Source organism: Scomber scombrus, chromosome 15 (assembly GCF_963691925.1).
Source record: "Scomber scombrus chromosome 15, fScoSco1.1, whole genome shotgun sequence".
In the NCBI taxonomy this organism is placed as follows: domain Eukaryota; kingdom Metazoa; phylum Chordata; class Actinopteri; order Scombriformes; family Scombridae; genus Scomber; species Scomber scombrus.
Window position 1 is genome coordinate 11863571 of NC_084984.1, and position 15106 is coordinate 11878676.

The following is a 15106-nucleotide window of genomic DNA, read 5'->3' on the forward strand; positions in this document are numbered from 1 at the left end:
TAGTTAGGCCTATTTCTGTGTTTCCTTATGTTTTAGATGTATAATGACTACCAGCAGTAGTACTGGTAGCTGTAGTTACTAGAGGGCACCAGCAGAGGGAGTGTACAGTTGTTGGCTGCCATTAGTTATCCCACGATGCCCTCTAGTGATGACAAAGGAGACTTGCACCTTCCACAGGCCACCTCATCATTAAACTATTGAGGACATCCAGGACAATTAAGGACACCGAGTTATTCAAACATTCACGTGATGGGTATTTTATAAGCTGATTACAGTAGTATTGCAGAGTTGAAGCAGCTCAGGAGCACGTTCAGCCACAGACTCATCCAGCCATGTGCCTCAAAGTGCTTTCGGAGGCTCTTTCATACCATCTCACCTCAGGAACTCATGCATATTGCACATTGATTTATTGCAGATTTATCTATACAGATATTGTTTACTGTATATAGTATTTTATTTTATCTGATCTTATTTTATATACTGTGTCAGTTTTGAATTTCTCAATAATCTGACATGGTTCAGTGCAGATAGTTCAATAAAGATACAATAAAGATATCTTATCTTATCTGATCTTATTTTGTTAGTAGTATTGTGATGATGATGATGATGATGATGATTATGATCATAATATGTAATTTGGTAGGGGGTTACACTTTAAACAACATTACTGAAGTACCTCCTCCGCACCAATACGGGGCTCTCATCCTGTTTCAGCCGCACATGTGATGTTAGAGTCTTGTGTCGGCGTCCAGAAAAAACAACATGTCGACACACAAGAGAAAACGTGGAGGGCAGGGTCCTGCTGCAAAAAATGCTAAAAAAGTCAAATTTGTAGCAGAATCAGGTGAGCCACCGGGTCAAACTAAACCGGAGAAAGAAAACGAAATCACAATCCCAGCACCAGTGTCTAAGGTAAGAGCTCCGGCTTGTTCATTGGTAGTGAAGTTGTTAGCCTCTTAGCTTTAGCTTTAAACCGGGGGGTAAATTGTCTTATAAGTTATTTATTTTAACATTGAAATGGTTGTCAAGCATGTTTCTGTAAGACACCACGGACTAAATATAATATTTAACCGAAAAAAGAGCCTTTAAATCACAAATGAAACTAAAGCTGCTCAGACGAGATGTTTTAGGCTCACCCAGCATGTGTCCACCATGCATCATGTTCACTCACACATCAGGGCCAAGTTACATTTGATTTGCCCGGTGTAGTTAAAGGACGTGTTCACAATATTTTAAGTCTGCCATCCCCAAAATGAACATTGAATTAGATGTTTCATGCTGTAATCATTCACCATGTTCATACTGGTCACTGGAAGATAATTGCATGACGAGTTAACAGTGTTAAGTGATGGGGGTCAAAATCCAGTCTGTCTTCTGTGCAAAAGTCTATTTAAAAGTTGATCTGAAGCTAATATGAAGCTGCAGCCGTCCAAATGAGTCAAATGAAGTAGATATCTTTCAGCGTTAGTCTTTTTAGTCCCTGTTTTTGTTGCTATTTTCCACCAGGTCAACACTGTCTGAGGAAATACAGAGGGGATTTGATGCTAAAAAGAAAATGTGGCAGATATCCACTTGATATGGCTAACTCAGATTGCTAAGCCTCATATAAGCTTCAGATAAACTTTAAATACAGTTTTGCCAAAAATGACTGTGGATTTTGGCCCCCATTACATTGGAAGGGGATCTTTTAATAGCCAGTATGAATAGGAGGAATGATTAGTGAGACAAACCTCTTTCAGTGTCCATATGGACACCTGACTTTTGTTTTAAGACAAAATTGAAAAATGGAGTGCCTATCCTTTAAATTACAACAGCAGATGCCAACTGAATAATTGGTGCAGTGTTTTCAGCACCACAATAACAAAGTTGGTTTGTTTTGATGATCTGAGATATTCTCTCTTGAACAGGGCAAATGGACCAACAAGGAAAGGGTTCTCATTTTCTCCTCGAGAGGCATCAACTTCAGAACAAGACACTTGATGCAAGACCTGAGGACTTTGATGCCTCATGCAAAAGCAGGTTAGTATCATGTGATATTCATACAACTAGCTGCACTGATCCATATCAGATTATGTATTCAGATGTCTGGATGTCACTATTGTCTATTTCACTGTCATAATATCAAGAACATTTTCTGCCTGATAGATACAAAAATGGACAGAAAGGACAAGCTGTTTGTTGTAAATGAGGTGAGTATGTTATTTTAAATGTGGACAAACTCTTTATACACTAACACACTCCAGCAGAGCTAAAGATCAACATTGTTTTACAGGTGTGTGAAATCAAAAACTGCAACAAATGCCTCTTCTTTGAGGCCAAGAAGAAGCAGGACCTCTATATGTGGTGAGTATTTAGGATCTTTATTACATTCTCTAAATGTCGTCAGCTCCGTAGGACAAAGTTAAAGTCAATTTGTTAATGTTCTTGTCTTACAGGATTTCAAACAGCCCTCATGGACCTTCTGCAAAATTCTTGGTTCAGAACAGTGAGTTACTCCTCTCTTATAGTCCTGAAGCGGAGCAAGACCACATTTATCATATGCTACAAAAACTGATTTACATTTTGACCGATCTCCACAGTTCACACGCTGGCTGAACTCAAGATGACAGGAAACTGCCTCAAAGGATCCAGACCGCTGCTGTCATTTGATCCCGTGAGTAGCACCTGTCGGAAAGCTGTGGACACGCCATTGTTAATGGGATTTAGTTTCAGGATTTGTTTTCAGGGATGATGTGACAGACACAAAATTATCCAAGTTACAAAAACGTCCACACTCGTAACACGATTTCCATTTCCTGATCCTATAGTCTCCAGCTACTTTGAAACTTTGCATACTACAATTTGCAATCACATATATTGACAACTGATTAATCAATGAAAGAAAGAATTTGTGAAAACCCAAACCAGAGCTTAATGTTTCATGTTACTCTTTGTTTCCTCCCACAGAAATTTGACAAGGAGCCCCACTATGCTTTACTGAAGGAGTTGTTCACCCAGGTCTGTAGAGCTGATCAATGATATTAAACTGGGATGTTGTACAATGTGTTAGTTGCTGCTGTTATTTAAAGACAGGAATGTCTATTATATTACTAAAATTGAGTTTATTTGATGTAATATTACTTGGATTGTCAATATTGGTCATTAACTAGATCCAACAGTGAATGTATGTATTTTATTTTGAAGTTGACAGATTATTTTATTTTAATTTAAGGAAGTACTCATGAAGTTTTTCTGTTCCAGACATTTTCTACTCCACGCTACCACCCTAAGAGTCAACCTTTTGTGGACCACGTCTTAACATTCACCATCGCAGACAACAGGATATGGTTCAGAAACTACCAGGTAATATTTCCTGACTTGTTGTAAACAGTACTAGGCTTATATTAGCATTTTTAGATATATTCAATATAAAAATCTTCTGTCATGGAGCTTCTGAAACTTGATGTTGAGTGCGTTTTGTTTTTTTTGCAATGTGGCCACAATTTCTCTTCACATTAAGATCATCGAGGAGGACGCCTCTCTAGTGGAAATCGGACCTCGATTTGTTCTCAACCTCATCAAGGTCTTTCAGGGGAGCTTTGGAGGGCCTACGCTCTATGATAACCCAGACTTCCAGTCTCCTAACATGGTAATAACCCATTTTCAGCCAGTTGTAATGGTAAAAATTACTTCACCCAAGTTTAATATAGCGATAGTGTTGGGTTTCATACTCAGGCGGAGTGTCTGAGCACACTTGCTACAAAATCATACATGATCTTCTATTGTCTAATTGTGTTGCTCGCCTGTCTCTTAACACACCTGCAGCACCGGCGAGAGATGCGACTAGCAGCGGCAGCCAGAGTGCGTGAAAAGCAGATGGTGAAGGAGATGCAGAAGATGAAGAGGACTGAAGCAAAGGAGGACATAGCCAGAGACGTGACCGCCGACGTCTTCGTAACACCAGCCGAGGAGAAGCCTGTTCACATCGAGACAGAACCACCGGCGCCAAAAATGGTGAAGAAGAATAAACACAAAGCTTTCAAAAGACAAAGGATGGCACGCAGGTAACTGGATGGACATCAAGCAGAGTGAATGACTCACTGCTATTAAGAAAATGCAGGAATGCATCAGTGCAGTCAAGTCTGAGGTTCAATATTAAAAAGCTGTTTTGGTCATGATAAGACTTTGCCTGCAACATGTCGGCATTAACATGTTTGAAAATATTTAACAGAGAAAATCCTTTACTTGCAAATGTAATGTGTTAAGTGTCACACACGATATACTAATTTTGCTGGTTGACTCCCATGAATATTGTAACTGGTAATCAAAGTCTGAGCTTGTAAAAGATCACAAATTTCACAATATTTTTCCTTTTTGATAAAAACAAATATTCCATCGTAAAAAAAAAAAGAAGAAAAAACTTGTTTATTGAGTTTGAATGTGACTGTAGTTGTTTTTCTATGTCATGGAAATAAAACAAACCAACTTTCAGTATCATCCGATGTGTTCTTAGAACAAATGGTGTGATGTGAAGGAAAAATTACAGCCAAATGGCATCATAGGTGCAGAGCTGCTGAAGCATCTTAAGCTTTGGAGATGATGTAGAAACACTGTATATCATCTCATAGAACCAGCTCACTGCATGCATCAAAAAGGGCTCCAGAAACACTGAGTGGATGAAATATAACATTGCCCTCAAAATGATCAACGGTAACAATCTTAACAAGTTGTAAGGATAATAGACTTGTCAAGCTCTGCTCATCCCTGCATACACAGGATGAAAGGCAGGGAAATCCCTTTACAGGTCTCTAGTCTGTCATAACACCCTAATAAGTAAGTGGTCTACCATTGGAGTGTAGATAATGTGGACCATAAGGTGAGTGGCACAAATAGGGTGGTGTTTTAAAATAAAAACACTCCTGGAGGGCAGATTTGTTCTGATGTAGGAAGAATGTAGGGTGCTTTGTGTGTCAGAAGAGCTGAGACTCCAGTGCAACCGCAACCATATTTATAAAAGTAGATAAACTCTAATTGGCATGACTAATAAACAAATGTACATAACAAGACCATGTAGGTGATGTTATCTGAGCCCAGTGCCAAAGTGCTACTTAAATATGAAAAGCTGATTTTGCCATAGAAATGCAACTTTGCCCATTTGTCCAGAATCCATTGTGCCCACTTCAGTTCATTTTTATCCAGTGTGCACCCCACAGTCTGTTCTGCTTCTTTGGGCATTCTTGAGCTAATTCCAAGTGACTGACCACCAATAATGTGCATATCGGAGTGTAATCATTCCTCCTCCACCTCCTCGTCGGGGCAACAATAATATTCTACGAAGCAGATCTGTCCATCGTCGTTCCTGACCAGGTACTGCAGAGAGAGGAATCCTCTGCTGTCTGTCCTCACAGAGACTTTACAGGACAAAGCCAAAGCCTTGGTGGACGGCTTCAGTAAGGACATCTTATACCTGATACAGTGAACAGAGAAGACAGCAAAGAATGTGAGAGAGAAGAAACAAGAATATTCCTCAGTTTATAGTATAAGAAATAATGGAGTTGACAATACAGGATCATAACATGTATAAATTGATATAAAAAGGTGTTAATAAAGCCACCCCAAAAAGCACAGGTGTTCATAATAACATCATTAATACGCTGTTACAAGTTCCCAAGCCCTGCTATTGCGCATGCTGTCTCACTGGTATGGCTTACTGAGATGTTTAAATGGAACAAAGCAATAATTAATGTTATTCATTACACTAGTGCTTTTCCTGCTATGACAAAATCTAAATATCAGCTGTGGAAAAAGGCCTATTACATAACTATTTAAAGTATAAAGGTATATTAATTCAAATGTTATCAGTTATCATCAGTATGTCAACTTTAAAAACAGGTCAGTCCATCACCACTTTTACAATTCAATGTAAGACAACTACATGAAATCCAAATGGGACCATGCAAAGCATGTCACACAGTCTCACGCAGGTGTTGTCAATTATTCTGGCTGATGAGACTTCTGCACTGTTTGCGTAGAGCGATGCTGAGACTTAGAAGCCAATCTGTACGCCCACACAGTACTGAAGAGAGATCTAATCAGACTCATTAGGTGAGAGCACATTTGGGATTGAACCTGTCTGCGTCCATCCATTATCCTAATCCCATAAGGATTCTTGGAGTAGGTTTCCACTTCTTGATCTCAATCCTTTAAATTATCCAATATTCCACTATACTGTTTAAGATTTGCTCAGGAGGATTAAACAGTTTTTTACGGTCCTATCTGTCGTCATGCATTTCTCTACTGCTCCACCACCTGTGTAAAGTTTATTTGTCTACAGTCTTAACAATGCACTGTGCTGTTTGTGCTGTCACAAGTGTGTTTACTACCTGTGGGTTTGTGTCTTGGTGCAACGGAAAAGCTCCATCATGTCTGAGTCTTTGGGATAATCATAATGCGCATTTCCAGAGTTCCCAAATGTGGATAACCTCAAGATAAGAAAAAAATCAAAAGAACAAGTTAGTTGAATTCAGTCAGCATTATAAAAAAAAGCTAAAGAAACCTTTTGCATGTTTTACTCCTTAAAAGATTGGACGGTCCCATTAATGACAATAAGTTGCTTCAGCAATATAACCATAAGCTAAATGTCCCCAAGAAGTTATACTGAAATAATTTAAGTAGTAGTGGTAGTATCAGTAGTAGTACAATATGAGCCTCACAAAGTAAAGATTATTGGGAACACCAAAACAATAATAATAGTTTCATAGTAGTAGTATCATGTACACGGACAACTACTCTTGAACTATTTCCTTGATTTAAAACGGCTTTTGTTTTCTGACACCAGTTAGATGAGAGCATAATAATTGATGTGAACTACATATCTTTAGTTTAAATAGTGTTAACACACCGAAAGTACGGCTGGCTAGGGGACATGGTGATCTGCAGCACCTCACTGGTCATGTCCAGTTCAGAAAAGGCCTCCTTCAGACTCTCCGAGAGCAGGATCGCCTTTGAAAGGAGCCAAAGATACAGTGAGTAATCAATAGAAATCATGAGAAAAGGCATATTTTTGTTCATGAGTTGTCTCTAAAGAGATTAGTTCATTGATGTATTATTTGATTCTGTCATTCTTTCAAATGAATGTAGTAGTATAGTATATCTCTTTCATTATCTTAAATACATAAAGTTCACCTTGTTTGTGACGTTGGTGCTACAGAAGTCAAAGTCAATCGGGTCTTCTGGTTCTTCTGTGTTGATCTTACAAACAGTCACCACGCCACCCTCCTCCAGGAACAGAGTCAGAGGGTAACCATACCCCCTGTAGCACATCCGCAAGGCTGTTGATACTCCTGCAACATCACATGAGGGGGATAATCACAAATGAACTACACTCATGCTCCAAAATGCGATGGGTAGTAAAACGAACTACAGATTTAGAAGATTTATATTTAGTAAAACTGCATGGAAACAGAATAAAATCTAGTTTAGGTAATACTTCTTGTATACACTGAGCCTTAGCTGCCTCTAATTTGGTTTCTTGTTCTTTTACCTGGTACTGTGGTTCCTCCAAAGATATTGAGGCAGTCTAGCAGAACAGTGAGGTTGACCTGAAAACCCACCAAGTCCTCCTTGATGGTGAACTCTTGGAAGATCTCAGCCTGGAATAAAAATTTTAAAAAGACAGGAACCAAATCTGTTATTTCAAGTATCTATAAATCAATCTTTATTTATATAGCACCTTTCATACAGGCTAGTGTAGTTAAAGATGAGAGAACAAAAACAAAGAACAAATTAAAAGACAAAAATTAAGACCAATGCACGCTAAGGGAAAATAAGGATGATACAAACGATAAGACAATTTAAATAAAATAAATTAAAAAAGAAAGAAAGAACAAGACAAAATGTTTAACTAGGTTCAAATATATTAAAAAGACAAAAGAAAAGTAAAATAAAAAGATAAAGTTTAATAAAAGCTAGACTAAAACTAGGTTAAAAAAAGAGATTAAAAGACATGAGAAACAGATGACTAAAATTGATAAGAAGATAAAACTTATAGAATGATAATAATCATAAAATAAAAACATCAAAACAAATACAATAAAATTCAATAAAAAGACTATTAACAATTATTAATCAAAAGAATCACCATTGAAGGGGAGCAAAACAAGAGCATCACCTCATTTGTTTTTACTCCAATTAAAAAAACAAGATTTATTAACACACCTGGATAAAAGCATTAGCTTGAAGACATTTGGAGTCCTCCACAGTGACCTTTAGACCATTTGGTGTAGCGGTAAAAATGGCATGGTCCTTGAAGGTGATAGCTTTCAGGATGTTAGACAGATTGCGAGCATTATCCAAACTTGCCACTAAGGCGTAATGTTCATCGTCAGGTTGAGACTGGGTCGATAGAGGCATTGTAGCACTTGAATGAAAAACACATGGAGGATTTAAGGATGGTCAAAACTGTATAGCATTAAAATAGCAGCCAAGTTAAATGTAGAAAATGTTAAGATAGATAGATATAGGGCTGGACGATATATAGATAAAATCAAATATCACGATATATTTGACCAAAGACCTTGATATCGATATTGCAACAATATTGTAGGGATGACTATTCGTGCTTTCACAAAATATTTACACAATGAAATTTTGATAAATAATCATCAGTAATTTGGATATAATGACAAAGTGGGTAAAAGGCAAATAATATAACAGCTAGAACAGTCTGGTAAGTTCAGAAAATTACATCATTTAATTGTAATGCAGCCTTTAAAACCAGAAAAAGACAATGCTTATGTCGTATCACGATATTACAATATCCAAATTCTAAGACGATATATAGTCTCTTATCACGATATTACGATATCCAAATTCTAAGACGATATATAGTCGATATATAGTCTCATATCACGATATCGATATATTGCCCAGCCCTAGATAGATAGATAGATAGATAGATAGATAGATAGATAGATAGATAGATAGATAGATAGATAGATAGATAGATAGATAGATAGACTTTATTCATCCCCATTGGGGACATTCGGGTATCCAGTAGCTCATACAGACACATACATAAATAAATAAGAACATATATACAAAAACCTTGAAGTTAAAAATGAAGGTAAGAGCAGATTAAAAAGCAACCTAAAAACTCACTTAAAAAAAGAGTTGACATGAAACTGTTGTCATTTAGCTCTCTGTTAAGCTAACGCAGGCTATTGTATCACACCTAGAGATTAAACAACGTAGCTAAATACAGCTAGTTTCGGTGCAGTATACTGTACTATCTTATATCCAGGGTGAATAAACTTTTAAATAATTACCGATGATAAATGTGAAGAGGTGTCAGACACTTACAAAGTTGCAATTCAGAAATTCATACGGTAGTATTTTGAAGAAAGGCGCCGCTGTGTGCAGTCTTTCTTTCCTAGGATTGAAACGTCATGACCCGCCCTACCCTGCCTCTGATTGGCTTACCCTCACATTATCACCCTAATTCTAACCAATCCGAGCAACGGAAGCAATGAGAAGCAGCCAATCAGAAGGCAGAGCAGGGCGGGCTATGACCTCGCCGTCCTAGGAAAAGAAATGATCTCCGTGTATTAACTTCCGCTTCTCTCTTCTTCGGAAGTTGGTTTTGCGCATGTCAGGTTAGCTCTTCTTCTAGATATTTCGTCCAAAACATACTCACGAGGTTTATCCTGTGAACCTTGACAACGCGATTACACTGGTGTTTTTGATCCAGAGACACACAGGTGAGAACACTAGTCAGTTTAATGTCGTTTAGCCTGTAGGTTAGTTACAGTACGTACCTGTTTACGTTCAGCACCGAGCCTTAGCAGGAAGCTAGCCTTAGCTTACAGTCAGTCTGGTGACGATGTCAGTAAAAACAACAAGATACTAGTCCTTTAACTCTTAAAAGAAAACCCCTCCAGGAATATACTTCAGTTGCGATAAAGTCCTGTAGGAATTATGTAGGACAAACACCAATTAGCCCGTGACACACCTCACTGATCATTAACAGGTGTGCGTAGAGGCAGGAATTCATGGTAATGTTACATAAACATTACAATGAATGACCAAAAACAAGGTTTTCATTGCAGTTGAACACCAGATAACATCAAGAATTTAGGTCTGTAAATAACGATCATCTTCATTATTGATCAGTAAGTCGTTTTGTCTGAAATGCAAAAAAAGATAGAATAATGTTGATTACCCCCAAAATGACATCCTTAAACAACTTCTTTTGGCACAAAAAAGAGTCCACAACCCAAAGAGCAAGTGTGCCTGTGTTTTTTAGCTTTTATATTTTAATGTTTTTTATGTTTTAATTTAGTTTTTATTATGGAAGGTCTAAAGAAATGGAAAACTAGAATCGGAGAACTTGGACATTTTTTCTGAATTTCTTTTCTTAAAAATAACTCAAAATGTCAAATAATTCAATTTCCAATATAGTAGCTGATTCATCTTTTCTGTTGATTGACCAACTGATTAATTGACTAATCCTTGCAACTCTGCAATGATGTAACATTATTCAGTGATTGCTTAACTCTGCTATTACTGTTGCTCTCTCTGTCATCTTTGGCACAGCTGTGAGCATCACTTAAATATTGATTCAGAGACGGGTGTTAGATCCAAAATTATAATTTGAGAAACAGCATTTAAGTAATTTGAAATTGGCATAAATTCCAAACACATCAACACTGTTGTAACTTTAATGCGTCATATAATAGATTTTTTTTTAGTTTGCATATTTATTTACATGCGTATCTTCTTTCCATTAAAGTCTAACATTCAGGGATGCGCCTCAGTCATGAAACATCTGTGTGCACATAGTTCAGCAACCATCTAGTTAAAACCTCTTTAGCACCACTGCGAAAACAACAGCAGGAACATCTCAACTATAGCGTAAAATCTCAGCAACCACGTAGTAATGCCCCTCAAAGCATTTTGAAAATTCAGGCAAGAATCCAGTCCTAGTCCAGGTTTTCTTGGGCAGCATCACTGTTATTGTCTTTTGTAGTGCTTTATGTAGAATTAATTGAGATTGCCTATGTGCTCATTATGGTGTGTTCACCCCTCTGTATCATTTAGGAGATCAGAGGGTTTTTAAAAAATGTTCAGACTTAATTTGTAGTTTAGTAACCTGTTTGCAAGCTCACAGAAAACAATATTCAGTTAACTACTGGGCTCACCCAAATATGTTTTTGTCCTATAAAACTAAAACATATAACTTGTATACCTTAATTTATGTGGAAAGCTACCTTACCCCTGTTGTAAATGAGATGATGACAACGTGTGTCCCCTTTCTGTGCTGCAGGTTCTTCATTTTGGACGGTCTTTCTGAGCCGCAGTCATGGTGTGCATTCCCTGTATTGTGATTCCTGTCCTGTTGTGGGTCTACAAGAGGTTCCTGGAGCCTATCCTCTATCCTTTCATTTCACCCATCATAAATACATTCTGGACCAAAAAAGCGGTGCAGGAGACTGGCACTAGTGACCAAAAAGTTAGTGAAAACTGTAATGGGACATCCAAGGTAAGATAATGAAATATGACCAAGTTATTATAATAATGTTGTTTTGATGATGAGTCTATATTGTGTTTTCAATTTACTACAATTTGTTTAAATTAATGATTCAAACCATATTGTAAGTGAAGTCTTCAGAGATCTTTGTTATGATTGTATGTTGTTAATTATGACAGGATGTCTTACTATTTTTACTTATTCATGTCTTTCAGCCTGAAAGCAATGGTGAGGCCACTGCCAATGGATCTACGATAGCAGCTGATAAGAAGACAGACTAACACCTCTACATTATTATAATGCATCTACAACAGTGTAAATATTTCTTGATATAATATAGAAATTATAAATTAAGTTATCAGTCTTCTTCAAATGGTCTTCACAAAATTCCATATTGTGTGTTTAACTTGTTTTTAATTATTTCATTTATATTACAGTAACTTTAAGAAATTAGTTATTATATTTTCATTGTTAATCATGAATTGATACAAGACTTTAATCTGTTGCATAGTCAAATTCAATGGAATAGTTTTTCTAAGTCAAACCTGCTGTTTAATCAATGAATAAAAGAAATTATTCACATGAAAAAAAAGCTCATTTATTGCTTCCTTAAATGGTGCTTATGATACAACTAGTCTGATCTCTTTGCAGTGTCAAGTCATTAAGTAATTCTGTATTTCATGATATTTTAAACCTTATGAATGTGATAGCAATATCACATATGTGCAGAATGGATTTGACATTGATGATTAAAACATTAGATAATGTTTCACCAAGGCAGAACAAACAGACAAGAAGAAAACGTTACTATGGCTGCAGTTATTTATGAAAATGTTGATTATTACAAAGAGGGTTACTTCTGAATGTTTTATATAAAAATGTTACGCTGTATGTTGAATAATAATTTTGTTGCATTGCATGTTTTTGATGTGCGCTATACCATTTGCAGTGTCCCAAGTCTGCCAATTAAATCAATCCACAGTGCTGCTCAAAGCTAAAAAAAAAAAAACTGTCTGAGAACTTGCTATTGAATACATATATTGCTGTTTTTCATTCTTTGAAATCAATATATGTATTTTTTTTGTAAATAAATCAGGATGTGGGCTAGTTTGGAACACACTTGGGCTTAAATGATGTGACAGTACCAATGGAGCCCATGTAACCCTTTTGACTTTTTTCATAAAATATCTTTTTCTATTCCAAAATCTACATAAACTGATGAATACATTATCAAATGAGAGATAAATCTTGCTTTATAAGATTTGATCTCCCTTATACATCATGTAAGTATCCATGAAAAACACCTGGACTTAGATTTTTGGTGGCTTGATGGGTTCACTTAACCTAACAGTTGAAAGCATTCGTTTGAAAATTAGAAAGTAATTAAAAAGTAATCTAATGTAATAAATTACATTAATAACAACAATAATAAGGAATTTAATTTGTAAAGCACAAAGACGAAACAAAACAAAATAAATAAAAGACGAAAGATCTATTAAAAATAAATGTTTTAAGTCCTTTTTTAAGTAATTGAAAGAGTTCCATTACTTATTACACTTTAAATAGAGTAATTATTCATCTGTAACCTATTACATTTCCAAAGTAACGTTCCCAGCCCTGCTTATAACTAGACAAGTAGATAGAAAATCTGAGTGTAGATCAGGCACCTCTTCTACTCGCCCTATTGCTATCTGCAACGTCACCTACGTAAGTCAAACCCCCGTTTGTCGTCATTACGCAAGGGGTGGCGACGTGGAAAACATGGAGGAAAGGAGTATGTAGAGTAAACTTAACTGTCTCAATTTCCACTCCGTTTCAAGCATTTGCCTTTGTGATTCACGCCCGGTAAACAAATTGGACAACATCGTTAATTAATTTAAATAAATAATAGTCGTTTCTGGACGGTCGTGGGAGCCGAGATAGCCACGGAAACTGCGAGAAGCATTTATGACAGGTAAGCTAAGCGGTCAGCTGATTGCAAATAAGCAGTGAACATTAGCTGCTTTCTGGACTGTAATGAATAACTATTGATGAACTGGACGCACCCGTGAGTCTGTTTTTTATTTATATTTGATTCCATGCTGTTTAGTTTGTGTCAGTATATCGTGGTGAAAGTGATAATGGCTGCCGAGGCGCTTGCACTTGAAACAGGATGAGCTACCTGACGTCCTGTAAGCTAAGTTGAATCGAAACAGCAGTGATATAAAGAAAGGATACATCTACACAGGCATGAGATAGCAAACTGGACGTGGAGACTCAATTTAGTTTTGGCATGATGATCACTATAGTCTGACAACATGAACACAAGAGCAGTTAGCATTTTTTTTTGGTGGCATGCACATCCTTATCTTTGCTCAGTTTGGTGTCTTTCATGTTTCATTATAAATAAATGAGAGGTACAAGGTGTGGTAAACCTCTGTTGTAAGCCTATAATGTTCTGATCCTCACCTGAGCAAACGTGGCTCTGCTGGCTACACCTGTATGCCGAAGGTGTGTCATTTCAAGAAAGCACGTCCTGGTTTGCAGCTTGTCATCCTTGAACGTGGCCTTTTGACTTGGATGAATTAAACATTGAAGTGGAAGGATCCAATTTGCTTACATGCATTGCTCAAATCGTGTGCTTTGATACATGCATGGCTTCTTATGCACTTTACCAGCTTCCACTCCAGCCCTATTTTTGGAGAAAAAACTAAACTGACCTACTTAAATTAAAATAGTTGTAGCTCCTGAACCAGAGTGATTATGTAATTATAAATAAGGTCTTACATGAGGCCAGAAAGATGTGAACGTTTCAGAAACCCTCAATATAATGCAGAAAGCCATTGAAGTCAGTAAAAATTGAAATATTTTGTCCACGTAAAAATAAAAATAAACAAAAAAATAGTGTAGAAAGATGCCTGAGGCCTTGTTGATGAAGATTGCTGTATATTTATTATTATTATTATTTTATATATATTTGCCTTACATTTGAACAACATGGATAGATAGATAGATAGATAGATAGATAGATAGATAGATAGATAGATAGATAGATAGATAGATAGATAGATAGATAGATAGATAGTAAAAAGTCTTTCTCAAGCAAAGGAAGACCTGTAGTTGATTAAAATGTCACAAATGAAATAAATGGAGCTCTGATTCAGTGAGCAAGTACTCCTTGTATCTAGATTACAAATATAATATCATTAATATTATTATTATGATTTATGAAAAAGGTTTGAGCATTAGTGCAGACAGAAATGTAAATGCTCTGTTAAATGCAAGCTGGTTTCTAGCCTCGTAATAAAGTTATGGATGCAGGTTTATAAGCATTTTTCAAGCATTAGTAGGTTTTTTTGGTGGTTATGGCAACAAAGTTTAAAGCTTTTCTTCTGCTCCAGGATTTGGCATATGCCCGGTGAAAAAGCAATAAGGAGCGGTGCGTCTGGCTGAGTGTAGCCAGTAGAGATGGGTGCCAACACCAGCCAGGTCAGTGACCTGTCCGAGAACCCCAGCCTCAAGGCCCTGGTGGGCCCTGAGTCCATATCGGAGAATGACCCTTTCTGGAACCAGCTCATCTCCTTCACCTTCATCAGCCCAACCAGCAGGTAATAATAATAA

The 15106-nt window shown here is 36.8% G+C and overlaps 4 protein-coding genes across 4 annotated transcripts in view; 3 read left to right on the forward strand and 1 right to left on the reverse strand.

Annotated features, from left to right (window-relative positions):
- The first annotated feature begins 758 nt into the window (after positions 1-758).
- Positions 759-4463, forward strand: bxdc2 (brix domain containing 2). The gene is made up of 10 exons (XM_062434435.1): positions 759-912; positions 1908-2019; positions 2146-2189; positions 2273-2343; positions 2436-2485; positions 2580-2653; positions 2947-2997; positions 3241-3342; positions 3500-3628; positions 3805-4463. Exons 1-10 carry the CDS (start codon positions 763-765, stop codon positions 4045-4047), a joined length of 1026 nt encoding a protein of 341 aa, XP_062290419.1. The 5' UTR covers positions 759-762; the 3' UTR covers positions 4048-4463.
- Positions 4464-4630: 167 nt separating this feature from the next.
- Positions 4631-9395, reverse strand: rad1 (RAD1 homolog (S. pombe)). The gene is made up of 7 exons (XM_062434436.1): positions 9340-9395; positions 8197-8398; positions 7523-7631; positions 7165-7322; positions 6881-6981; positions 6363-6461; positions 4631-5446 (listed from the first exon to the last, which is right to left on the reverse strand). The coding sequence occupies exons 2-7, from the start codon at positions 8389-8391 to the stop codon at positions 5269-5271; spliced, it is 840 nt and encodes a 279-aa protein (XP_062290420.1). The 5' UTR covers positions 8392-8398; positions 9340-9395; the 3' UTR covers positions 4631-5268.
- Positions 9396-9606: 211 nt separating this feature from the next.
- LOC133995446 (UPF0729 protein C18orf32 homolog) lies at positions 9607-12098 on the forward strand. Its single transcript, XM_062434840.1, has 3 exons — positions 9607-9737; positions 11303-11518; positions 11722-12098. The coding sequence occupies exons 2-3, from the start codon at positions 11339-11341 to the stop codon at positions 11785-11787; spliced, it is 246 nt and encodes an 81-aa protein (XP_062290824.1). The 5' UTR covers positions 9607-9737; positions 11303-11338; the 3' UTR covers positions 11788-12098.
- Positions 12099-13266: 1168 nt separating this feature from the next.
- dym (dymeclin) overlaps positions 13267-15106 on the forward strand; it is a 56580-nt gene continuing 54740 nt past the window's right edge. The window contains exons 1-2 of the mRNA XM_062434725.1: positions 13267-13460; positions 14887-15093. Of these exons, the coding sequence (XP_062290709.1) occupies positions 14954-15093 (140 nt within the window). The 5' untranslated portion in view covers positions 13267-13460; positions 14887-14953. The remainder of the gene's footprint in view (positions 13461-14886; positions 15094-15106) is intronic.

Excerpts from the sequence above, each read along its gene's own strand:
- rad1 (XM_062434436.1), bottom strand. The coding sequence starts at position 8,391 with ATGCCTCTATCGACCCAGTCTCAACCTGACGATGAACATTACGCCTTA. Across the intron at positions 6,982-7,164 it reads GCACCAACGTCACAAACAAG|GCGATCCTGCTCTCGGAGAG; the intron begins GTGAACTTTATG and ends CTCCTTTCAAAG. Across the intron at positions 6,462-6,880 it reads CCTAGCCAGCCGTACTTTCG|GTTATCCACATTTGGGAACT; the intron begins GTGTGTTAACAC and ends TCTTATCTTGAG.
- LOC133995446 (XM_062434840.1), top strand. The coding sequence starts at position 11,339 with ATGGTGTGCATTCCCTGTATTGTGATTCCTGTCCTGTTGTGGGTCTAC. Across the intron at positions 11,519-11,721 it reads ACTGTAATGGGACATCCAAG|CCTGAAAGCAATGGTGAGGC; the intron begins GTAAGATAATGA and ends CATGTCTTTCAG.
- bxdc2 (XM_062434435.1), top strand. The coding sequence starts at position 763 with ATGTCGACACACAAGAGAAAACGTGGAGGGCAGGGTCCTGCTGCAAAA. Across the intron at positions 2,020-2,145 it reads GATGCCTCATGCAAAAGCAG|ATACAAAAATGGACAGAAAG; the intron begins GTTAGTATCATG and ends TCTGCCTGATAG. Across the intron at positions 2,190-2,272 it reads AGCTGTTTGTTGTAAATGAG|GTGTGTGAAATCAAAAACTG; the intron begins GTGAGTATGTTA and ends ATTGTTTTACAG.